This window comes from Trichosurus vulpecula, chromosome 5 (genome assembly GCF_011100635.1).
Source record: "Trichosurus vulpecula isolate mTriVul1 chromosome 5, mTriVul1.pri, whole genome shotgun sequence".
Lineage (NCBI taxonomy): Eukaryota > Metazoa > Chordata > Mammalia > Diprotodontia > Phalangeridae > Trichosurus > Trichosurus vulpecula.
The window spans coordinates 265,331,050-265,357,744 of record NC_050577.1 but is presented as its reverse complement, the minus strand read 5'-3'; the positions used below and the strand labels follow the sequence as shown (position 1 = coordinate 265,357,744).

At 43.5% G+C, this 26,695-nt stretch overlaps 2 protein-coding genes across 2 annotated transcripts; one reads left to right on the top strand and one right to left on the bottom strand.

The window, feature by feature from the left end:
* Window positions 1–11,633: 11,633 nt before the first annotated feature.
* GPR182 (G protein-coupled receptor 182) lies at window positions 11,634–16,518 on the top strand. The gene is made up of 2 exons (XM_036759474.1): window positions 11,634–11,883; window positions 12,785–16,518. The coding sequence occupies exon 2, from the start codon at window positions 12,800–12,802 to the stop codon at window positions 13,916–13,918; it is 1,119 nt and encodes a 372-aa protein (XP_036615369.1). The 5' UTR covers window positions 11,634–11,883; window positions 12,785–12,799; the 3' UTR covers window positions 13,919–16,518.
* On the bottom strand, window positions 16,462–24,264 carry ZBTB39 (zinc finger and BTB domain containing 39). Its single transcript, XM_036759473.1, has 2 exons — window positions 24,102–24,264; window positions 16,462–22,735 (listed from the first exon to the last, which is right to left on the bottom strand). Exon 2 carries the CDS (start codon window positions 22,637–22,639, stop codon window positions 20,495–20,497), a length of 2,145 nt encoding a protein of 714 aa, XP_036615368.1. The 5' UTR covers window positions 22,640–22,735; window positions 24,102–24,264; the 3' UTR covers window positions 16,462–20,494.
* Window positions 24,265–26,695: the final 2,431 nt, after the last annotated feature.

The following is a 26,695-nucleotide window of genomic DNA, read 5'->3' as shown; positions in this document are numbered from 1 at the left end:
ATAATGAAACAACATACCAAAACTTATGGGATGCAGCAAAAGCAGTTCTTAGGGGAAGTTTTATATCCCTAAACGCTTACATGAATAAAATAGGGAAAAAGGAGATCAATGATCTGGGCATACAGCTGAAAAAGCTAGAAAAAGAGCAAATTGAAAATCCCTGATTAAATACCAAATTAGAAATTCTGAAAATCAAAGGAGAGATTAATAAAGTTGAAACCAAGAAAACTATTGAATTAATAATTAAAACAAAGAGCTGGTTTTATTAAAAAACCAATAAAATTGATAAACCTTTGGTCAATTTAATTAAAAAAAAGAAAGAAGAAAATCAAATTACCAGTATCAAAAATGAAAAGGGTGAGTTCACCTCTAATGAAGAGGAAATCAAAACAATAATTAGGAATTATTTTGCCCAATTGTATGCCCATAAATTTGACAACCTTAGAAACATGGATGAATATCTACAAAAACATAAACTGCCCAGGTTAACAGAAAAGGAAGTAAAATTTCTAAATAACCCCATCTCAGAAAAAGAAATTGAGCATGCCATCAATGAACTCCCTAGGAAAAAATCTCCAGGGCCAGATGGTTTTACATATGAATTCTATCAAACATTTAAAGAACAACTAATCCCAATACTTTGTAGACTATTTGGGAAAATAGGTGAAGAAGGAGTCCTACCAAATTCTTTTTATGACACAAATATGGTACTAATACCCAAACCAGGTAGAGTCAAAACAGAGAAAGAAAATTATAGACCAATTTCCCTAATGAATATTGATGCAAAAATTTTAAATAAAATATTAGCAAAAAGATTGCAGCAATTCATCACGAGAATCATACACTATGACCAGGTAGGATTTATTCCAGGAATGCAAGGCTGGTTCAATATTAGGAAAACTATTAGCATAATTGACCATATCAACAACAAAACTAGCAGAAACCATATGATCATCTCAGCAGACACAGAAAAAGCCTTTGACAAAATACAACACCCATTCCTATTAAAAACACTAGAAAGTATAGGAATAAATGGAAGCTTCCTCAAAATTATAAATAGCATCTACCTAAAGCCATCAACAAGCATTATTTGTAATGGGGATAAGCTAGATGCATTCCCAATAAGAAACAAGGATGTCCATTATCACCCCTACTATTCAATTTGGTACTAGAAACATTATCTGTAGCAATAAGAGAAGAAAAAGAAATTGAAGGAATTAGTATAGGAAAAGAAGAAACTAAATTATCACTTTTTGCAGATGATATGATGATTTATTTAGCGAACCCTAGAGAATTAAGTAAAAAACTACTTGAAATAATAAACAACTTTAGCAAATTTGCAGGATATAAAATAAACCCACATAAATCCTCAGCATTCCTATGCATTACTGACAAAGCCCAACAGCAAGAGATAGAAAGAGAAACTCCATTCAAAGTTACTGTAGACACTATAAAATATTTGGAAGTCTATTTGCCAAGACAAACCCAGGGCCTATATGAACATAACTATGAAACACTTTTCACACGAATAAAGTCAGGTCTAAATAAATGAAAAATATCAGTTGCTCATGGTTAGGCCAAGCTAATATAATAAAAATGTCAATTTTACCTAAATTAATCTATCTATTCAGTGCCATACCAATCGAACTACCAAAAAATTATTTTACTGAGCTGGACAAAATTATAACAAAATTCATCTGGAAAAAGAAGAGGTCTAGATTATCTAGGATATTAATGAAAAGAAATGCTACAGAAGGTGGCCTAGCCATACTAGATATTAAACTGTACTACAGAGCACCAGTCATCAAAACTACCTGGTACTGGCTAAGAAACAGAGATGTGGATCAGTGGAATAGGATAGGAATACAAGATAGAGAAGTCAACAACTAAAGCAATCTACTCTTTGATAAACCCAAAGAGGCCAGCGTCTGGGCTAATAATTCACTATTTCACAAAAACTGTTGGGAAAATTGGAAAATGGTAGGGCAGAAACTGGGCATAGACCAATATCTTACACCATATACCAGAATAAAGTCAAAATGGGTTCATGATTTAGGAGTAAAGGCTGATACTATAAGTAATTTGGGAGAGCAAGGAATAGTTTACTTATCAGATTTATGGAAAAGAAAAGAATTCATGACCCAACAAGAGATAGAGAGCATTACAAAATGCAAAATGGATAATTTTGATTATGTTAAATCAAAATGTTCTGTACAAAAAAATCCAATGCAACAAAAATTAGGAGGGAAGCAGAAAACTGGGAGAAAATCTTTACAACTAGTATCTCTGATAAAGGCCTCATTTCTAAAATATACAGGGAACTGAGCCAAATATATAGGAATACAAGCCATTCCCCAATTGAGAAATGATCAAAGGATATGAACAGGCAGTTTTCAGAGGAAGAAATTAAAGCTATCTATAGGCATATGAAAAAATGCTCTGGATCACTACTGATTAGAGAAATGCAAATCAAAACAACTCTTAGATACCACATCTCTCCTGTCAGATTGGCTAAAATAACAAAACAGGAAAATGATAAATGCTGGAGAGGATGTGGGAAAATTGGAACATTGTTACATTGCTGGTGGAGTTGTGAGATGATCCAGCCATTTTGGAGAGTAATTTGGAACTACGCCCAAAGGGCCATAGGAATGTTCGTACCCTTTGACCCAGCAATACCACTTCTGGGGTTGTATCCCAAAGAAATCACACAAGAGGGAAAGGGACCCATATGTACAAAAATATTTATAGCGGCTCTTTTTGTGGTAGCCAAGAATTGGAAATCAAAGGGATGCCCATCAATTGGGGAATGGCTGAACAAGCTGTGGTATATGAAGGTAATGGAACACTATTGTGCCATAAAAAATGGGGATGATATGGACTTCATAACAACCTGGAAAAACCTACATGACATAATGCTGAGTGCGCGGAGCAGAGCCAGGAGAACATTGTACACAACCACAGATATATGGATTCCGTGAGGACCAACCCTGACAGACTTCGCTCTTCTCAGCAACACAAGGTGCAGGCACAACTCCAAAGGACTCACGATGGAGAATGCTATATACATCCAGCGAAAGAACTATGAAGTTTGAATGCAGATTGATGCACACTACATGCTCACCTTTTTTTCTTCTCTTTTGTTTTTGTTTTTGGGGGGATTTTTTGGTTCTGTTTCTTCTTTCTCATGATTCATTCCATTGGTCATAATTCTTCTCCACAACTTGACTAGTGTATAAATTAATTCAATGTGAAGTTATACATGGTAGTTATATGCGATTCCATGCCGTCTTGGGGAGGGAGGGAGGAGGGAAGGGAGAAAATGTGGAACTCAAAATTATGTAGAACCGTGTGTTGTAAACTAAAAATAAAAAATAAATAAAAAAAACAAAAAAACAAAAAAAAAGAAAAAAATAATAACAAAGTTCATCTGGAAGAACAAAAGGACAGGAACTTCCAAGAAACCTGGGGAAACCAATGTAAAGGAAGTAGATTTAGCAGTATCAGACATTAAATTATATTATAAGGCAAGAGCATCGTAAAGGATAATTTTGATTATTTTAAATTAAAATTTTTTACAAATAAAATTATGTAGCCAAGAATAGAAGGAATGCAGAAAATTGGGGGAAAAGCTTTTGTAGACAATCTCTCAGATAGGATGTGATTGAGTTGTGGTGTAGGAAATGATGAGCTGGTTGATTTAGAAAAACACGGAAAGACTTGGATTTACGAAGGAAGATGCTGTCCACCTTCAGAGAAACAGCTTATAGGAGAAAAGAGACATAGTATAGTCTTACATATATGTGTATGAGTGCATATGTGTATATGTGCGTATGTTTATAGACATCTATGTGTATGTATCCACGCTTAATTGTAGCCTTCTTGGTGGGGGGAGAGGGGAAAAATTTAAAAATGAAGTAAAAAGTGCACAGCAGAGAGCAAAAGAAAAGCAATGGTGCTTTGAAAACAATGTGTGGTATTTATCATACAGATTTTCTTGAAATGGAAATTTATTGTTTTATATTGAATCCTCTCTTATGGTCTGCTGTGTACATGCCATTTTTTTTTCTTTTCTCGTTTTGTATTTAAGTTTAAAATTAAAAAAAAAAATTACAAAAAAAGAAAGAAAGAAAAGAAACCTGGTAGCGGTGAATGAAACCAAAATAAAGGATAATTAGGAAGAGTGAATCAGTGCATCTCCTAGTGGCCAGTTCGGGTCGTGGCAGAATATCAGAACACTGCTAAAACCTGAAAACATCCATGGGATTGAATCATATAAAGAACAGGAAAATCCAGAAAGGACAGCTAGGACCAGCAGAAAAGTATCACTTCTTACTGCCTGAATCTATCTTTCACAAAGGAGCAGAAAGGAGAGAGGTTCGGGGTCTTTGGAGACCGAGGGGGAGAGGGACAGGGGGATTTTGTTGTGGGAGCTCACTCAGCTCAGTTTCTCTGTGGGAGGGAAGACCACAAGCACGACAAGGCAATCCAATCCCCTCCCCCCTCCCCACAGGTCATCATTTTCCTTCCCCCGGCTCCTCCCTCTATGCTGTTAAGAGATTTTCCAGAATAGAGGAACAGATGTCTCCTGCTTCTTTTATTTATCCCATTCCTGCCTTCCATAGAGCTGTGGTGGATAGAGTACTGGGCCTGGAATCAGGAAAGGCTGAGTTCAAATCCAGCCTCAGACACTTACTCCTGTGGGACTCTGGGCAAGTTACTTAATCTCTGCCTCAGGTTTCTCAACTGTGAAACAGGATAATAATGGCACCTACTTCTCAGGAGTGTGAGGACCAAATGAGAATATTGGTAACATATTTAGCACAGCACCTGGCCTTTCTCCCTTCCCCTCGAGTAACTCCTCAGTGAGATATTCTCTTGGAGGACTAGTGGTCTGAATGTATCTGGATGTCCTCATTCTTCACAAGTACATAACATAACCATATAAAATGTCAAAGAGAGGAAAGGAGTTTAGCCATGAGGATTTAGACCCGAGAAGATGCTAGGTGCCTAGGGACAGGATGAAGGGACATAAGGTTTTGGGGCTGAGAAGACCTGAGGAGATGGCGTCTATAGCATGTTCCTTACTGGACACTGGAGAAACCCTTATTGTGCGGGTTGGGGATTCAGACTGGGAGGGACAGAATGACCCGGAGTAGTATCTTTGGTGCTGACACATTTGGGCATCCTCATGTCAGAACTGACCCAGATTCTCTAGCCAGTGGCCATCTGGATGGATCTGAGCTGTTGGTGGGGGAGGGGTGTCAGGAATCACTGTCAAACCCCTATGTGTTTCCTCTCCCGTTGGGTTAACTCTCCTATGTGATAGTAGAGGGGGAAGTCTCCTCAGATGTCCTTTCTGTCTCTTGGGATCCTCCAGAGCCCAAGAACAAGGATTTCCCATTCCCTTCCCCCACTCCCTAAAACTGACTGCCTTTATCTGTATCTCTCACTCCCTCCTCCCTAGTACCTTCCTTCCTTTGTAATTGTTGATCAGAATGTCTTGTCCAGTTTGACAAAAAGGGAAAAAAGATGGGAGAGTTCCAGGAATTGTTTTGCAGGCACTGCTTGGGGCAAAGTTGCTTGCCCCTCCTGGTTGGTGAGGAGCCAATGCACTCTTCCTCCAACCCCTCCCCCTCTTCCTACATTTCCCCCCATCCCTCCACAAAGAAAAAAAGAGAAAGAAAAACTGCAGTGCCATCACTTATCTTCTGCTGATGGAGCAACCTCTGTAGCTGCCTGTTTAAAGGCGTCCATGGGGCACCTCTCTTGCTGTTATATGCAGGCAGGACTATGGGTGCAGTGGGTTTCAAAATAGAAGGGAAATAGCCCCAGGAGAGGTCTGAAGACTCAGAAGTTGTAAGCAACTAAAATGTGCTGGAGGGACGGAGGATCTTCCCTTTAGGAATAGCACTGCCAGGATTCAAACTCATGTCCTTTCCCTCCACACCATGCCAGGCTCCCTCAGTAATCCTCTGTGTAATGGGGCCGGCCAGTGGGGACCAAGTCCTTCCAGCATTTGCAGTGTGCTCTCATGCCAACCCAAGTGGGCGCCTGGTGAGCTTACTTACGGAGGTGTGTGGTGCCGTCATGGAGGGGCCCTATCCCTAGTTCAGATCACGTACAAGTATTCTGGGACTGTTTCTGTTCACTGTGTGGTGAAGAATTGGCTGCTGAGCCAGAACTGAGAGATCATGGGAAAGGTCTACTAAGAAGTTTTCACTCTTCTTTCTCTTCCAGCTGACCAGGGGATGACTCTCTGTGCTCCAGGAGGTTAGTGGAGGTAGGGGGAGGGAAGGTCATCCTACCCCAGGCAGGAAAGTGTGCGAGTTCATGGTCTTTTAAGAGGCAAGCCTGGGTCTAGAACGGGGCCACTTTATGGTGAGGTCTTCTTTCCTTCTGAGACCCCAAAAAGTTGATAGAGCCACCAGAGGTCCAGTGGGCAAGTCTGGGAAGGAGCCAACCCTGAGGCCAAGCCAGCTTGATTCACCCCACCAGCGGACTGAGCTGACCTTTTAAGTTCTAGGCAGCTGAAAGTCCCAGTGGATAGAGTGCTAGACTTGTAGTCAGGAAGACCTAGGTTCACGTCCTACACCAGACACTTAATCCCTGTGTGGCTGAGGGCAGGTCACTTAATCTCCATGAATTTCAATATCCTCATCTAAAACTGAAAATGTAAAATGAGGATAAAAATAGCACCTACCTCACAGGGTTTAGATAACGTGTGAAGTGTTTTGCAAACCTTAAAACTACAGAAATGCTTCCAGAAGCAGGCTCACCAAGTTCCTCACTTGGGTTGGCAGCAGGCAGAGCACACCACATACACTAGGAAGCCTGGGCCTTCGTTGTCCAGTCCTCCATTCCACTTGTACTGTGGAACACGGAATACAAAGTACTGGATGTGGAATGCACCCCCACCCCCACCCCAGACCAGCCAATACATGGAATACAAACGGCTGGGTGTGGAATGCGCACCCCTACAGACCAGTCAATCCAACCCAGAGAGTCGAAGTGATTTAACTTTTTGTCCATGATTTCAGCTCATCCTTATGATAACTTCGAGATGGGAGTACAGAGGTTACTATCCCTATTTGGCTGATGAGGAAACTTAAGAACCACAGAACTTCACTGCCGTGCACAAGGTGACACACACAAAGCACACCTGAAGGTTGCTAGTTTTGATTCTGGGATTGCTTAAACCTCCCCACTCTCCCTCTAGCTCCAGATAAGCCCTTAGTGATGAAAGGTGATTATCTTTGACTGTTCATACAGATTCTCACTGCAACCTTGTGCCATATTGCCAGGGGGCTGGAAGATGGATATCTCTTTAAGCCTCCCCATCCCTCCATGTCCCCAACCCTACACAATCTTCTGTACCTAAGATTCTTCATGAGAAACCTTAACTCCGGCTTTCCTTGGTCCTTCCTACCCCATCCATCCCAGGGGAGGGCCATAAAGTGGCCCCATTCTAGACACAGGCTTGCCTCTTAAGAGACCATGAGCTCACACACTTTCCCGACTGGGGTAGGATGACCTTCCCTCCCCCTACCTCCACTAACCTCCTGGAGCACAGAGAGTCATCCCCTGGTCAGCTGGAAGAGAAAGAGGAGGGAAAACTTCTTAGTAGACCTTTCCCATGATCTCCCAGTTCTGGCTCAGCAGCCAATTCTTCACCACACAGTGAACAGACAGGAAACAGTCCCAGAATACTTGTACATGATCTGAACTAGGGACAGGGCCCCTCCATGACGGCACCACGCACCTCTGTAAGTAAGCTCACCAGGCTCCCACTTGGGTTGACATGAGAGCACACTGCAAATGCTGGAAGGACTTGGTCCCCATTGGCTGGCCCCATTACACAGAGGATTACTGAGGGAGCCTGGCATGGTGTGGAGGGAAAGGACATGAGTTTGAATCCTGGCAGTGCTATTCCTAGCTGTGTGACATTCAGCAAGCCTCTTCCTCTTACTGGGCCTCAGTTTTCTCATTGTTAAAATGGCAGGAGGTAGGGAGAGATGGTGTTAGACTAGAGGATCTTAGGATTAGAGTGGGCCTCACCTACCATGTAGTCTAATCCAAATCTGACCAGGCATTCCTTCTATAATATCTAAGAGGGTACAATGGAAAAAAGCCAAGCTAGCTCTGGAATTAGATAGCCAGGTTCAAATCCTGCCTCTGCTTGGTAAAGCACCAGGTCCCTGCCAGCTTTAGATCCATGATGTCAGGCAAGTAAGTGTTCCTCCAGTCTTTGTTTTACGTCACTCACTACCAACCAAGGTGGCCCATTCACTTATGGACAGCTATCACTGATGGAAAGATGTTCTTTACGTTAAATCTATTTACCCGAAACATTGTTCCACCCCTCACTAAGCTACCAATCTTCCTAAAGCATGTCTGGCCATGTGACATCCCCTCCCTCCCCACTCTCCTACCTTATTCAATATACTCCAGTGGCTGCAGGATCAAATGTAAAATGCTCTGTTCAGTATTTAAAGCCTTATATAACCTGGCCCCTTCCTCTTTCCAGCCTTCTTACATCTTACTCCCTTGCACATACTCTGAGATGCAGTGACACCATCAGTCCTTCTCATCTGGAATACTTTCCCTCCTTACCTTCACTGGCTTCCTAAGCTAAAATCCCACCTTCTGCAAGAAGCATTTCCCATTCTCCCTTAATGCCAGAGCCTTCCCATTGAGATAACTGCATCTTGTCTCTGCCATTACAATATGAGGACAGGGACTGGTTTTGCTTTTCTTGGTGGTTAGCACAGTACTTGGCACATAGCAAATACTTAATAAATGCTTATTGACTGCCCTTTAGGTATATCCTAAATTCTAATGATTCTTCCAGATGATAACAATTCAAATACTTGCAAACAGCTATCTGTTTGTTTTTTCCTCCTCCAGGTACAACATCCCCAGTTCCTGCAGCCCTTCTTCATATAGGCTGGTTTCTAGTCTCCTCTCAGTTCTGTTCAGCCTTCTCTAGAAATGTTCCAGCTTGTCTATGCCTATCCTTAAGTGCAGCATCCAGATCTCTGCACCTCTAGATAAAATTTGACTAGGGCAGAACAAAACATTGATATTACTTCCCTTATTCTGGGTACTCTGGCTCTCAATGAAGCTTTTCTTTCTCCCATGTCATACAGTCAACTCACATTGAATTTACAGTCCGTTAACATCCCCTACATACATCTCTTTCACTCAAACCTTTGCCTAGCCATTGCTTCTCCATTCCAGGTTTGCAAAATTGATTTCTTAAATCCAAGAATAGGACTTTACATTTAACCCTATTAACTGAACCAATGTTGTATCCTTGAGAATCTTTTTAGGTTATTGTTAAGTAAACTGCTTTTTGTTAAGTGTTGAATGTCCTATAAAGTGCCATCTTTATACTGCTTATACTAAGTATGGAATGCTTGCACATAATGTCAAAATTGGTCGATGTGGTGTTTAGTTTTTTCTTCTTTGTTATAAGAAATGGCTCTCTTTGAGGGGGAAGAAGGGAGAAATATAATAATGAATAGAATTGATGTTAAAAAACAAAGATATCTGTAATTTTTCTTAAAAAAAGATACAAATAGATTATTTCAAAATAGCAAAGGATTAAAGGGTTCTCCATTAGAACTTTCTCCACAAAATGACAGTGACCTATTAATAACTACTCTTTAGGTCCAATCATTGAACCAGTTCTAAATCTACTTAACCATACTACAATCTGGCCCACATCTTTCTAACTTGTCCACAAGAAGAGCATCAGAGATCTTGTCAAAAGCTTTGTTAGTCATTTTTGGTGGCTACCCACTGCCTCTAGAGGAAAAAAAAAACAACTTCTCAGACTAACATATATTCACCATCTGGCTCCAAACTACCTTCTTAGACTCATTTCCTATTATTCTCCTTTGTGAATGCTACATTCCAGCCAAACCGTACCACTAGCTATTCCTTGATCTTGGTGTACAATCTTTGTGGATTTTTAACAAGCTGTTGCCCCATGCACTTCCTCCTCCTCTCCTCCCTGAATCTTTACTTCTCTATGTAATACCCCATCTGGGGCTACTAACTCAATCTTCACTCACTTTCAGAGTATGGAGATCCCAAAGGGGCAGTTGCTGCTTACTCCCCATTCTGGGTTCAAAGGCAACCTTGAGGGGCTAGGATTTCTAGTACTGTCACTCAGGAGCTCCCACTAGTGAGCTAACCATTGGCGATCCATTAGTAGTGTCAATACTATTATAAAAGGTATTTACGATGCAGGTATAGAAAGACAGGTGGTACAAATATCCCTCCCAAATCAGAGCACATTTTCTTTCTGAACACACAAGTCACTGGGAAGAGGGGACTCAAACCTGAAGTAGAAATGTAGTGAGGTACACATATAGAGACCATGTGGCAAAAACAGATCACAGCTCTTGGTTACTGGGGTCCTCTTCTTCCTTCATAGGGTCCTTAGGATGCTCTACTTAGGTACGGGTGCAGCTTTCTGCTAGGCTCCAAAGGGTCTGGATCCTTGTAGCTGACATTTTTCCATTCCCCAAAGTGTTAGACTCCCCAAATCTGCCTTTTCTCGGTGTGTCTACTTTGTCTTTGTTGTGTCTCTTTTTTCCAATCCTGCTAAATGGGAGAATGTTAAGGTCAATAAAGGTACTTCATAGTTTCCTTAATACATCTTCTGTTCTTATAAAATTCAGTTAATTTTCCATATGCAATATATGTCCAAGACCAGCTCTATTTTCTGCCAATACATCTGATCATCAAAGTCTGGGCAATAGGCATTCTTAAACCACTTGGTTCTTCCAGTGTAGATATTTAGGACAAATTCTTTTGAGTAATTATGACTTTAGATCACTTGGCAATATTTAGGAGCTCATAGCATTCAGTTATTATAGTGGCAAACCTCTTTGGCAAGCGGAATACATCTTTTTATAATATACCTTGCTTGATACTTATAACCACGATGGCATCAAAGTAATTTTCATTCTTGTACTTTTCAAGTGATTTTTGGATGTGACACATAAAATAAACATTTGATAAATGTTTGTTGAATTGGATTATGCCAAGGATCAAAAGGAAAGCTCACAAGACAGTGGTTTACAGACTTCATCCTCTTCTCTTTTTGAAAACTGTGAGGGACATTTGGCTTTTTCCAGGCCTATTGCAACTAAGGTTCCTCCCAGTTCTAAATCCTATGATCCTAACGTAAGTTCAAGTCCTCAGTTCACTCCTGGTATGCAGACAGCCTAAAGAGAAGTGCTGAAAAAGCAGATCATAGACATCTGGGCTATCCTATCAAATACTCTTCCTCCATACCACAATGCTAAGAGATCTCCAGGGAAAAAAGACATCCTGCGGCCACCCATAGGTCTGAAGTCCTTCTTGCCCTGTTTCCTGCCGCAGCTGCGGCCCTTTCCCCATCCTCAGATCAGAAGGCAAAGTTTATGCTTTGGCAGAAAGAGAGAGAAGAGCGGTCATCCCTATTCTCACAGTTCTGGGAGACTCTATAGAGCAAATGTGAAGGGGGAGAGAGAGAAATATTAGAGAGGGACTTTCCCACAATCTGATTTCTTTCCAGCCTCCGTGTTATCAAGCAGTGAAGAATGGGGTCCCAAGCAAGCTTGTGAGGAAGGCTTAGGGGAGGGAAGGAAGCAGCAGAAAGGCCTGATCCTTTTGCCATTTTTTGTCCATCTCTTGCAGGAAAGCCCCTGGCCCCCTCCCACAGAATGTCAGCCAGTGAGGTCTGTTTCCTGAATAAGGAGGGCGGCCCTGAGAAGAGAAGCACAGCGGCTAAGCCCACACCCCCATTGCCATAACCTCTCTGGCTCTTCTCGGACTCTCAGAACAGGACACACCCTTGCAGCCCCAGATAAACAAGCTGAGCTTTAGGTAAGTGTTCCCCAAAATGAAGCCCTGCTTCTGGAGGAGGGAGAAAGAGGAAAGAGTCCTGAACTGGAGGGGATTCTAGCTCATTTTGGGGAAGTCATTTCCCTGATCTGGGCCTCAGTTGTTTTACCTGTAAAATGAGGGAGTTAAACCAGATGATCTTTAGACTCTAATATTCTGGGATTCTACTGGACCAGGGGTTTTAAAACCTGGGGTCCACAGATAGATTTCAAGAAGTCTATGAACTTTGATAGAAAAAATTAGCCTTTTATTTTTATTAAGCTGTAACTGAAATTTAGCACTTCCTTCAATTATGATTTTTAAAAAACAAAACATTATTCTGAGAAGGGGCTGATAGGCTTCACCAGACTACCAAACATGTTGATGACACACAAAAAGGTTCCATTTTCTAGGCTTTTTAACAGTTCTGCTTTCATGCAATGATTCATATTTGTCCTGGGATGGATCAGAGATAGGATGCTATGTATATTTCCATACCTGTAAATCAGAGGTTTGAGAGGCCAGCAGTATGTAAGGGGCACTTCAGATTGATAGCAGGAACCCAGGGAGGCTAGAGGAGTGTTGAAAGGAGAGGGGTATGGGGAGAGTACACTGGTTTACAGTAAGAAATTCTTTGGGACACATACAATCCTTAGGAACTCCTAGGAACTATAGGACTATTCATTAAAGCATCTTGGCTTTTGAGTCAAAATCAAAACACAATTGTTATGCATTTAAAGTAATAGCCTGTAGTCTCTGACTGTTTCCTTCTCCCGGTTCCTCCTTCCCTTGTCTTCTCTCAGACTCTGAAATCCTACCAACAGCTATCTTCTACATCCCAGCCCCTTTTATCATCTGCATGATTTTATCTGTCTCCCTTCTCTCTCCATCACGCTTCTTATAGGTACTTGCCACCCCCATGTCAACCAGTCCCAGTTCCATGATGGGGCCCAGTCCTTCTGACACACCCTCTTCGATGCTCTTCAGTGACTTGGATGACCTCCATAACTGGACAGAACTGATACATTTCTTCAATCATACCTTTTCCGAGTGTGAAGTCAAGCTCAGTGAAAATGCCAAGCGTGTGGTCCTCTTTGTACTCTACTTAGCCATCTTTGTGGTTGGGCTAGTGGAGAACCTGCTAGTTATCTACATCAACTGGAAAACCCTGGGCCAAGGGAAACTGCTCAATCTCTATGTCTTCAACATGTCTGTGGCTGACTTGGGTATCATCCTGTCTCTGCCTGTGTGGATGCTGGAAGTCACCCTGGACTACACATGGTTGTGGGGCAGCTTCTTCTGCCGTTTCACACACTACTTTTACTTTGCCAACATGTATAGCAGTATCTTTTTCCTAACCTGCCTCAGCATAGACCGGTATGTCACACTCGCCTACTCCTCCCCTTTCTGGCAGCAAAATCAGCACCGGGTTCGGAAAGGCATATGTGCAGGTGTTTGGATCCTGTCTGCCCTCATCCCACTGCCAGAGGTAGTTCATATCCATCTGATAGAAGCCACAGATCCGATGTGCCTGTTCTTGGCACCATTTGAAACATATAGCACGTGGGCACTGGCTGTGACCTTCTCCACCATAGTCCTGGGCTTCTTACTGCCTTTTCCACTAATGGTAATCTTTAATGCACTGACTGTTTACCAGCTACATCGGGTGGGACGGCCAGAGGCTCGGCGCCACGGACTATTGGTTTGTGCCTATGTGGCTGTTTTTGTGGTCTGCTGGGTGCCCTACCATGTAACGTTGCTGCTGCTCACGCTACATGGGAACCATATCATCCTCCACTGCTACATGGTCCATGTCCTCTACTTCTTCTATGATGTCATTGACTGTTTATCAATGCTGCACTGTGTTGCTAACCCTATCCTCTACAACTTTCTTAGTCCTAGCTTTCGTAGCCGACTGATGGGAGCTGTGGTCCATTATATTCCCAAGGACCAGGCCAGGAAAGGCAGGGGTTCTTCCTCCTCCTCCACTACCAAGCATTCAATTGTCATTACTAAGGAGGGAGCCCAAACCAACTAGGTAAGACCCTCTCGACCCTCTACTCCCAACCCCCTGACATATCTGGGCCTACACTTTCAGGAATGTGCCTCATCCTTCCTTAATTCTAAACACCTCATCTTGCCCCATCCCTCAATCTGATATGCCCAACTCTGATGGATTCCTGTTTTAAACTTTCCTGCTGAGGAGTGTCAGTTTTCCAGACTTAAAAGGAATTCAAAAAAGCAAGTGGAGTCACAAAGAGTTGGACACAACTGAAATGATCAAACAATAACAAAAAGCAAGGGAGGAGGAAGAACCTGAAGGCAAGAGATGGGGTATTTATGTACAGTAATTAGCACAGAGTGCTAATTCTTGTACATATTGAAATTGGGACCAGGCCCACAGAATTGTTATGACCATTTGTCCAATTCAATTTCTCTCTCTATGGGTTTGGAATCAGGCAAAATTCTTCAGAAGTATCTGTAATATGGGCAGGGAGAAGGGAACAAAAGTGAGAATCATCTGGACCCCGGAATAACTGGTACTTCAAAGTGGTAGGGGAGGGAGGGAAGGGCAGGGAGATGGAAAGAGACTTGGCAAAGGAAGCTGGAAACACACCATAAATCACCCTAACCAGGACAAACCTGGCAGTAGCCTCAGACCTTTTTTTTTGCTTATATATTGAATTCACTGAACTATCCTGGATCTGAGGACAGGATGCTAGAGGCCAAGGAGCTGGGAGGCCACAAGCAGGATATCCCCAAGGTCCCACTGTTTTGAACTAAGAGTAGATATCTTTAGTGTTAAGGATAAGTAAGGCAGAGGTAGGGGAGACAAGAGAGAGGAAGCTGCCCAAATGTCTGGAGTTTAATGCAAGTGTCATGAAGCTGGGCCAAGATGACACTTCTACCCCCAAGACTGCTAGAAATAGCTCAGCTTGGTCTTCATCACTCCCCAGTGTTCCCCTGGCATGGGCTGGAAAGTTCAGTATTGGGACCTACAAACCAGTTATAACATTCATTTCAATTCTGTTCTCCTTTTTGTATTTCTTTTAAGGCAAATGTGCACTTCACTTTTCTGTGTAGATGTATCAACAACTTACCTACACATTTAGCCTGGAGAAAGGGCAAGTTAATTTGAAGAATTGTATTACTATTAATGAGAGGTTTTTAGGCTAGCCAAACTAGTCTCTGTTGCCTTTGGCAATTCCTGGCTTCATAATTCTCCCCAAGGATAAGCAATCATGAACTCAATGTCTGGTACACACCCTCTTTACCCACCAGTTACTCCCCCTGATGAAAGCAATTGGTAGGCACAGAATCTCTCCCAGAACAGGAGTTTGTAACCTGAAGTCCATGAATTTGTTTTCTAAAGTATTTTGATAAATGTATTTCAATATCATTGATTTCCTTTGTAACCCTATATTTTATTTTGTGCATTTAAAAACATTATTCTGAGAGGGAGTCCAGAGGTTTCACTAGATTGCCAACAAAAACGGTTTAAGAATCTGTGATCTAGAATAACCATCCTTGTACTTTGGATTTTTATCCTTTACTCCTAGAAAGTCGAACCCATTCACCAGATATATTAAACATGTACTCCAATGCGATTAAATGTAGAGTGTCTCCATGGAAGGATGGTTGGTAATCTATAGCCAGGACTTCATGGTTAATTCTCCTCAGTGCTTACCAGGTCCACCCCTAAAATGATCTTGAGCTATATAGGCCAAATGCTCAGGGTTGATCATATTTCCAGGAAAAGACTTAAAAAAATCTTTTTTCCTATATGAAAACGCAAGATCTGGTCCCTTGGAAAATGTCATTACTTCTCTAAGCTGGGGTGCTGCTGGCTATCCCAGTAAACACTTCCCAATCCTAGACTGCTGGTCACATCCTAAGTTATCACACAGACCACTTCTCCCAAGACCTTGCTAGTCTCACAGCACCAATAATGTAGTGGCCAGCTGCCATTCAGATAGCACAATTCAGTACAGGAATCTTTCTATTTTATGGGATAACAGAATAGAGACTAGAAGGGCTCATTTGATCTATCTTTCTCCAGTACTGACCCAAAGTCCTCCAAGATGAACTTTAACACTGAAAGGAGGTGCAAGTTTCTGTTCATGGGAATACATTTTTAATAACTTCGTAGAATTTTACACCAAACCTCTATTGCTCCCTAAACTCCTTTCAGTGTTCCTCTGTTTAATCTCTATTTCCCCATACAACCTAGAAACCATAAGGAATTGAATGGTACTAGTTGTCTCCTAGTCAATACTTGTTCTGGTCTAATATGCAGCTAACTTTCTAGATACAAATTCCACCTATGGGCAGGTGAAAGATGTAATTAAGGATTCCTCCAGGGCAAAACTGGTTCACTTATTTCATTTTTCATTTGGTTAAGATAACAAGTTCATCTCAATCTTGAATAGGAAATCCTCAAGACTGGAAAAGGAAACATGGGACTTGAAAGCACTTTGGTTTTTTGTCTGGGGAAGTTTGACAGCAGCAGTGAGGTGCCCAGCCCACAAAATCCAAGTTCAGAAGCATGGGAATATTCTCAAACATTAAGGGAAAGACACAAGTACACCTCAAATTTCCTTTTTTTTATTCTAAATAAAAACCACACTTTGTGCTGAACAATGGAGTATAAAAGAATCAGATGTACAACGATTTTAGACATCTACTATTTGGGAAAAGAAGTTTACAAAATATACAAAACTTTACAGCAATAGATAGTAAACACTTAAATATTAGGAGGTCAGTACCTACAATTAATTTAATGAAAGGGGTTAGATGTCAATGACAACTCTTCTCTGCTTTATGAAAGAGCCTTCAGATATAGGAGCAAGGAAGGATGGACTGGGAAGGGGAAGGATTTTAAGGAAACATCAAAATCAAAAATTCACTTTCATTTTCATCCTGATGTTGACTTTAAAATGGGTAATCACATGGAAACTAACACTGAGTTGCTATTTCCTATCTGTGCTCCTCTCAGTACATGATTTAGGGACAGAGCCAGAAGAGCTGTGTAGGGGTTTCCATGTCATTCGAGACCCCTTGCCCCCATCTAGAAAATTCAGTGTGTCCATCTACATAAATAGCTTTAAATAACATTTTTTCACTTCCAAAGCTGAGCAGCCCATGGAATAGGGAACCAGAGGCCAGGTGAAATGGCTGGGGGAGAATTCATCAGTAGCAAAAAAAAAGAAAAGAAAAAAAAAATCTGTTGAGAAGGTACCTGGTACATTTTAGGAGAGGAAGTCAGGAAGAATGCTGACCCTCTTCCAAACCCTCCAGGAGCCTTTCTCCCAGAAAAGGGCCTCACTTGACCAGGTCTCTATTCCTAACCACCTACGGGAACTGAGGAGACTTCTTAAATTCTGAACCCAGACCCTGGGTTGGCAGGACAGGAATAAGGAAGAACAGAGGAGACTCATCGTCAAGGAGAGACTAGACAGCACATAAGGGCAGAATACTGTGTTCTAAGAAGGGGGAAAGGGTGGGTTAAAAAACCAAATGAATTCGAAAGCTCTAAACAAGACTCCAGATTAAAAAAAAATTCTACTACAGTATCGCTTGCTACGAGACTATGGTGTTAAAAGAGAACCAGTTCAGAATAAGGTGAGCTGGCAGGGAGAGGAAATAGAAAGCCCCAAACATAAAAGAAGAGGTCCAAAAATGAATATGGGTGAGTACAGAGCATAGTGATTTGGTTAAGAAGCCTCACTAGTTACTGGTGCTGCTACATGTCTGACTGGGACTGAGCACACATATATCACCCTTTCAGTAGGGGAGGAATGCCGTGGGGGTGGTTTTTCCTCCTGGCTTTGGGCCAGGAATAAGGGACTACAGTCTTTTGCTTAGTGTTTTAGGGGAAAAGTTTCTGGGGTGTGTTTTTATTTGGTTTACTAAAAGAAAACAAAAACTTCACAGCTTCAGTTAAAATTCACAGACCACTCAGCACCCAAAAAGCTCTTGGATACAAAAAAGGGATTTCTCTAGCATGCCCCTTTGACTAGGCCCTAATTAATATTGCTTCTTCTAAATCCTGCCATCTAAGAATCACCTACTTTTCCAACTGCAGCTTGGAGTTGGGAGTGGGGGTCAGGGGAGAGGTAGGGCATACCAGGGAGAGAAACTTACTCAGGTTAGGCAAGTTTGGTGGATGCCTGACCATCTGTAACTTTTATATCAAGTTAACCTTTTATATTTATAATGATGAAGGGGAAGGGGAAAAGGAAGGGCCTGTCAACAAGAAAGAGGCACCAGTACAATTTTCATAGTGAGTCTTTCAAGTAAGACTCAAACAGGTTGGTGGTAGATGGTAGAAAGTGGACCTACAATGGCTCCTGTTCATGTCCCCTCACCACCACATCCCATCTGCCTGAACAGACACTATAGAGAAAAGAGTTGTTCTGCTTCTGAGTAAGATACCGCTTTCACTGTTTCAGCACTAGAAAAGGGGCTCCAGTTAAGAGACAACAGCACCTTGAGGCAAAGCATCAGCAAGTCAATAGATGGGGAACTTTGGCTTGCCCATCTTGCTATTTATTAAGAAGAAAAGGACAATTTCCTAATTTAGGAAGGGGTTCAAAGCTGTCCACCAAGAAATCCTGGCCTATTGAACCTGGTCCCCTGCCTTCCTTAGAAACCTCTCAGATAACTCTGCCTGGGAATTTGGGAAGAGGGATGAAAGAATTAGGAAGTTCACAAGTTTCCATTATTAGGGTGTTCTTTGTTCCCAGACTCCTAGGAGGTTAGGCCATTCTTGAAAGTGCACTCTAGGATTATTACCCTAGTAAGGAATCTGTTTGGGGAAAGGGAAATGATTCCCCCATCTGTGAGAGGAGGGCACCTCTCAGTACAGATTAGCTAGGTTAAGGTCTATTTGGCTTGTTCTTGGCTAGATTGTGCCCATCACCAAAATCCCTGGTTCAGAATTATCTCCTGGGACACTCACTGCTGGGAACCTCATTTTCCAGAAATCTGTCATACAAAGTGGATGCTGGATGATCTGCATACAAAAATAATAAATATTATAGTTTCAAAAGGCTTTGAGGGTTAATTAAAATCACTTGCTTGTGAAATGGCACTGGGCATTGCCAAATTCACACAGGTGGCAGTGTGTGGGGCTGTGGCTGTGAGCTCCCAGCGCATTTGCTCTGGGTGAGGTAGTATGAGTTACTGAGGGCAACTCTGGTTGAGGGTGCTACCTTGTGATCTAGATCTAGTTCAGAGGGATCCCTCTCTCCCTCCCTCCTTCTTTGGGCATGACCCTTTCATAAACAAAGTAAAAAGAGGATCAGCCAGTTCCTGTGGACTGGTTAGGTCCATCCAATAGTACCCCCTAGGGGTGACACACAGACAAACCAGGATGAATTCCAGCAAGTAAAAGGTGGGCTATTAAAGCACGGCTTGCCTCCTGCCTGTTAGTGCATGTAAAAAGAAACAGAACAAAAAAACCGTTACCTGATTAAAACAGACAGTAAAAACTCACACCCCACCAATGAAATGCCACTATTATTAACTGGTCCCATCAACTCTGAAGGACTCCCAGGACCAACCACTCCATCACAACAGGGTTTTTTTTCCCATCTTAACTATGGGCCAAGACATACACTTTTTGGGTGGGAGACTGGGTGAAAATTAAGGCAAGATTACTGCTGAAAGAAATGTTACAACCTCTCCCCCAGGGTGTCCAAGGTTCACCCTCTAATACCCATGGATGGATAGAGGGGAACAGAGTGACAGATGTTTACATTAGGGTGGTTCACTACCCCTGTCCCCTTGGGGAAGTCCTCAAAGCCTTGGCTGGCACACCCTAAAACCATTTTTCTTTGGAAATGAGGAGGAAAGAAATCCACCTTACTGCCCACACCTACACCCAGTTTCAAATGACTCTACAGGTTAACTCCTTCTGGGCTAGGCTTCATCATCTCTAAACTTTCTGTCTTACTCCTTTTTCTAGATACAAAGCCCTCACTTCAATTCAAAGGTTCTTCATCCTGTCCAACTACTTTTAACAGTTAAAGGGACTTTCGGTAAGTCTGTGTGGTAGGCTAGCACCAACACCTTAAAGGCCAAAACTATGAGGTGGGCTGTCTAGACTAGTTGGACTCTCTGAATGATCACAATTCTGGGATCATCTTTGGAACTGGTTAATCCTGCTGGAGGCCACAGAGCTGTCGTAATGCCTACAGTGAAACTAAAAAGCAGTTTGAAGACTTCTTCTCACCTCCCCTTTTCATTGAGGCTGTGGGTTGGATTCTTAGCAGCATAAAACCTAACAGTGAACTAAAACTAGGGAGTCTGGGGAGTAAGGACCTAGTTGAAATCAATTCCAGTCTCTGTTACTAGATCACAATCCCAGCTCCCCAAAGAACCAAAAACGTGGCCTCTGCCAGCCACGAGCAGGTGTGGAGGTAAACATGGTAGGGTCATTGCTTTTCAAAAATGATTTCTCAGTTTGTGTGCTATTTCTTTCCTTTCTTTCTTTAACACAACGTGAATTGGAATTCCTAGCAAGGCAAATTGTAACTTCAGTCAGGCCATTGGAAAAGCAACATCCTGGCTACTTTTTTGGGACCAGGCCCTCAGGTCTAATGTAGCCCAATCAGCTGTCCAGGTTCTTCTCCGCCTCTTTGGAATGGATAATGTACATGAATGTCTGTTCAATGGTGAAGTCAGGTGGAAGGCTGCCCTTATGCACAGTTATGTGCTTGCTCATGAGATTGAGGGTGGAGCTGTAGTGGCCACAGACTGTACAGCGGTACATGAGGGCACCCGAGTGTGTCTTCAGGTGGCATTTAATGGTCGACCGGCCACGGAAGAACTTATGGCACACCTTGCACTGGTAGGGCTTTTCTCCTGTGTGTATTCGCCGATGGTAGTTGAACTCACTTGTGTGAGCAAACCTCTTGCCACATACTTTGCAGCTATATTTGCTATTCCCAGATTGGCTCTGCAGGGCCAGCTCCTCACTCAGGAACTCATCTGATGGCAATTTCCGCTTCTGAAAAGCCGGATGCTGTAATCGATCTCCAAAACCAGATCTTGAGTCAAGGCTGCTTCCTCCACTGCACTTGTGCTGGCTGACGTGGTATCGGTATGCAGCCTCTGACTTGAAGCTCTGGCTGCAGTAGTGGCAATGGAAGAGTGTATCTTCCAGGCTCTGGTGAACAGCCATGTGCTTCTCCAAGAGGTGCCGGTCTACAAAGCTATTGGCACAGACAGAGCATGAGAAGACAGAAATGCCCAGGTGGGAAAGAGTGTGCCACATGAGGCTGCAGAGACTGAGGTGGCGCTGGTCACAAACACTACAGGCTTGGCCCTTCAAGTTTAAGTGGTCTAGAATGTGACCCCGTACCATGTGGAAATCTCTGACCATTACCTTCCCACAAGCAGCACACTTTAGCTCTGGGCTAGTTCCCCCCACAAAAAGACCAAGCTTCCCAGGTAGTGGATCACTGGGATGAACAATAATATTGTTGTCGAATACTCCATCCCTTCGGTGAAGGGTCAGCTGCCACTGGGTGAAGAATTTGGTTTCACACATATCACAGGAAAAGAGAAAAATGCCAATGTGAGACAGGACATGGGTAACCCTTGAGTTTCGGTCCTGGAAGTGGGTCTCACAGACCTTGCAGTTGCCCGTCAGCAGGTCCACATGGTCCCGAGCATGCTGCCGGATCAGCTGAATGTTGGGCTCTAGCACTTTCTTACACACCTGGCAGGGCATGGCCTTACTCTCTCGGTTTTCATTTTCTCCAAATGTTAGCTCCTCCTCACTGTCGTCACTCAACTCTATCACTTCATCTGTTGGAACTAGGTCTTCTCCAGGATCTTCAAACTGCAAGTCATCTTCCCCAAGCTCCTCCAACTGCAGTTCATCCATTTGCCCAAACCCCTGATCTTTGGAGTGGTCACTGTTGCTTGGACAGGAGTTACTCCCTGTGGAGATATCCAATGGGTTATCAGGGGTAAAGTAGCTATTTTTGCCAAAGTCCCCATTGCTCTGAACCTTGAAAGGCTGGAAGGAGCTCGAATTAGCTGGTGTGCCTATACTGAGGGTACCAAGGCCTGGCTGAGCTACCATGCTTGTAACTGAAGTGAACGAGACAGGGGCGTCATGCTCTTCTGTCTTAGATAGTGGTGGCTGGTGTAACAGAGGCAGGCTGTGGTTGCTGTCACCGGAAGGGTTTCTCTCCTCTTTATAGTTTATCCCAACATCACTGTGCAAGATGTAATTCCTGTCAGGACCAAACTGGTCTCCAACACTTCGGAGTTCTCCAAGGGAATGAGCTGGTTCGGCTGAAGTGCTGCTTTGGGTGCTAGAACGGCCTTCACTGGAGCTGGTGGGTGGCTTAGTCACAACTGTGCTCTCTAGGTCAGGGAAAGTGGAGTGGCAAGCCTTGAGGAGATCTTCCATGCCCAAGCGCTCAGCTACCTCATAGATGACACCCACATTGATCAAGTCAGTGAAGAGTTCTGATGTGTAGACAAAGCTCAAGATTTTCTCAAAGTTGGCTGGGGTGATAAAGTCCACTACATAGGTCCTGGCAGCATCTAGTCCGGCATTCAGGAAAAGGTTCTGGAAGTAACCTGCTGCACAGGCAAGCACAGCCTTGTGAGCCGGGAACGAGCGGCTTCCTACCACAATGGTAACATCACACATGGTCTCTGAGAGCCTGCACTTGTTGAGCTCCTTCAGTAGGTTGTTGGGGTGATTGGTGCTGTGTAGTTTGATCCTCATGCCCATTTTAGCAGATCCTATAAAGTTTCGACCTTATCAGCACCATTAATCTGTGGATGACATGAGGAGATAGATTTCCAAACGTCTGCAGGACAATGGGCTCTGGAGAAGAAAATATCACAAATCAATCTCATCACTTCAAAGCTTCAGTCAGAGAAAGAGAGAGAGAGAGAGAGAGAGAGAGAGAGAGAGAGTGTATAGAGTGTTGGCAGGGTGATGGAAGGGACTTCAGTATGCTACAGAGAAAATGTTGGTAGAAATTCAAAAGCACGGCCACTGACCATGACAAAAACCCAACAGTTGTCAGCAAATACACAGCAGGTATACCTTATAGAGTTGTTAAGGCAGGGTAAAGGTAAGGCAAAAAGTTCTCCTGTAACTATCCCATAAGAATCAGTCAAGAATACTCTTTCTAATACAGTATTTAGTTTCACTCCTAGATCAGTAAGTTCAACTTTTCCTTTTTCTCTTATCTCATTCTCCTAAATAGGTTCTTTTGTCTCACTAAATTGTTTTTTCCCCTACTGCCTTCAAAATACCTCAGCAAAATTAGTTATTACTTAAGGAAAACTACAGGCATGTTCTTCTATTGGATCTGCCTCACAGCTCTGTCCCTTCAGCTCCTACTATTTTCCTGAATTCCTTCCACTCCCCGCACTATTCTAAGCTTCTAACAACTATTTAAACTTCCGTCTACCTCCACCATCTGGACACTACACTTCTTGCCTTCGGGGGATGTTGTTAAAACATTTAAAGATGCAATATTGGTTAAAAAAGCAAATAAAACGCAGAATGGAATTGGGTGTTTCACAGGATTTCAGTATAAAATAGATACCTATCTGCCCTTTCACAGCCTTATTCTTAAGCTGGTTTCTTCTCAGCTGCCCTAACACAATACAGACCTCGCTCTAACAGAAGAGACGGTCTTGAAAAAACTTTTCCAACATCGCTCCCTTCCTCCTCCGTGAATTCTGCCTGGCCCTGAAGGATGCGCTCCTTATTATGTGTTCAAGCTTAATCTCACTTTGCTATTGACTTCTCGGAGCAACCTGACCTCTCCTAGGGAAGCGCTCCCCAAGAATATTCCCCGCGCGAGCAGCTGGGGGGGGCTCCCAACTTTTCCTGGGGCCCAAGCATCGTGCTGCGGCCGTCTCACCGAGCATCCTCCTTGGGAGCCCCGTGCATCCCTGGGGGGAGGGGGAGGGAGACGGCGACGGGGGGGGGGGGGCACCTCCTCTAAAGGACACTAACAAAATGAACCGTGGCTGCAAACTGGTTCTGAGCTTGCAGCAGAGCCACAAAGCAGCCGGGGGGCGGGGGCAGGGTCCTGGCTTGGGGGGGGGAGGTCGGCCGTTCTCAGGATTTGGGGAGCTGGGCACGGATGGGGGGGCTCAGCGGGAGGGGGAGGGCGAAGGGAGGCCCCGGCGGGCCCGGGGGCGGGGGTTGGGCCTTGGCCCGGACTCCTTACCCGGCTCCGCGGGGTCCAGAGCACCATCGCCGCCTCCGTCGCCGCCGCCGCCTCCTCCTCCTCACACAAAGGCCTCGGCCCGCCGTCCCCAGCCCGACGAGGAGGCGGCACCGCCGGCCTCGGCCAGACTCTCCATCCGCCTCGCCGAGCTCGGTGCCGGCCCGGGCCACCCCCGCCGCCCGGCCCGCAGCGCCCCCCGCCGCTCCGGAGGAGGCAGCGCCCCCCTCTGCTCAGCCCCCGCGGCCGCGGCGACCACAGCAGCAACAGCAGCCGCCCGCCGCCAGGCCCGCAGCGCCCCCAGCTGTACGGGAGGAGGGAGCGCCCCCCTCCACCCCGATGGCCTGGCCTGAGGCGTAGAGGGAGGGGGCTAGAGACGCTCCAACACCTCCCACCCCCTCCACCGCGCCCCTCCCCGGAAGTCCAAGGACTGAGCGCCTCCGCTACTCCCGCCCTCCAGGCCCGGCCCGAGGCGACGGCCTTTTCTGGCGCTAGCATCCTCGCCCCTCGCGCATGCGCTAACTGAACCACTCCCGGGTTCTGTGCTTCGCTAAGCAGACCCTCTTAAAAAGCGTTGCCTCTGTATTTGCGAGCTTTCTTGCCGCTATAAAATCATTACGAGAATGGTCTATGCCTGCATTGAGGGTATCCTTGATGAAAATATGAGGAGGGATCAAGTAGCGTTTTTCCACAGCAAACCACATCTTTAAAGTTTAATTGAGACGTGGAGAAAAATTAAGAGCCAAACCGCCCCTGGGACTAATTTTATTTTATTTTTGCTTTTATTTAATTCAATTTTAATTTACTTTCTGGCCGGCATTCTCCCCTCCCTCCCATCAACTGCCTCGCCTCTCCTTGAGAAATCAAGAAAAACAAAACTGTTACAACCATGTATATGGTCAAGCAAAAAAAAAAAAATTCTCTCATTGGCCTTATCATATATATGTGTGTGTTTCTAAATATAGATATATACATGTAATATGCATATATGTATATGTGTGTAGATATCAACATCTATATATGACTCAATCTGCACTGTCTGTTTAGAGGTGGATGTTGTGCCTCGTCTTGGGTCCTCTGGAATTGTGGTTGGTTATTGCATTGATCCTGAATCTTTCAAAGTTTTTTGTGTTGATTGATTTTAAAACAGCATTTGATGCAGTGGGGGAAAAAAGTCCACTGCATTTAAAAGTTAACATGATAGTTTTATTATAATCGATACAATTATGTTCTAGCCAAAGGTGACTCCTATCAGAAAGTAAGCTCCTGGAGGGCATGGACTGCTTATTTTTTTGCTCCAGATCCCAGTACGGTATCTGGCACAAAAGCACAGTAGGTGCTTAATAGAATTATCTAGTTGTTATTGGCATAATTATTATTCAGTTGAATGAATGAATGACTTACAAGTTAGAAGTGTCCTAAAGACATCATCATGAATACGTATACTCTGCACTGTGCAAATAAAGAGATGCTCAGATCCATTAACCTCCCTGAGTCTCAGTTTCATCAGCTATAAAATAAAGGGATTGGAATAAATGATCTCTGAACTTCTCCCAGCCCTACATCTATGATCCTACAAACTATACATATAATTATAGAAATAATTCGTGTCTAGGAACCAACACATATTGACATTGAGCCATGTGTAAAACTGAAAACTGCTTATCAAGACTTTCTGTCAATGTCACGAAAGCTGCCTTATTCAGGGTTCAAAAAAAAAGATTCCTTATTGATAGCAAGGTTCCTTAAATGTTCCCACTGACAGATGGCATTTTTCTAACTGTATTCGGTTTCAAGTAAAATACATACCAATGTGCAAGAGATTGGCTTCACCATCCACGCTGAAAACTTAAAATGTATGAAAAACATATATTGCTGAGACTATGGCATGCAGCTAGCAGAGCAGCCCCCCGGGGTTGGTCCGTCAGTATATCTTTCTTTCCAAGGGCATGATGACTTAGGTCCAGAATTGAGGAGAGCCTTGCCCCAAAAGCTCCAACCTCAAAGAATCATAGAACTGGAAGGGATCTTAGAAGCCATCTATTATTTTACAACTGAGGAAACAGAACCAGAAAGCTTAAATGATTTGCCCAAGGCAACAGAGGTAGCAAGTAGAAGGGCTGAGATTCAAACCAAAATCTAGTATTCTGTCTGTAATTTTAAATGGCTATAAATCGTGGAACTTCACCGTCTCAGAAGAATTTAAATTACAAGTAACCCAAAGGACAATAGAAAAATTTGTGGTGGGTGTAACTTGTGATGTATTATGGAAATGATTTGCATATGAGAAACATTACAAATCATCCACACTTAGCACAGTACCTGACACACAGTAGGAACCTAATAAATGCTTGTTGATCAAGTGAGTGATTGGGCTGGTCAAGAGTGAGTGATAACAGTTGAAAATCTTAATCCAATTTCTTTAGATACTAAAAGAGGCAGAGGGAGACCTCCAAGCAACCATAATGCTCTATGGAAGCTCTATGGATAAAAAACCACACCGAAAAGGCACGGAGGCATTACATAGGCACCCACTAAAGAAGGGCCTATACTGATAAAACCACTCATCTACCAAGTTACCTCCCCCGCCCCTTAAT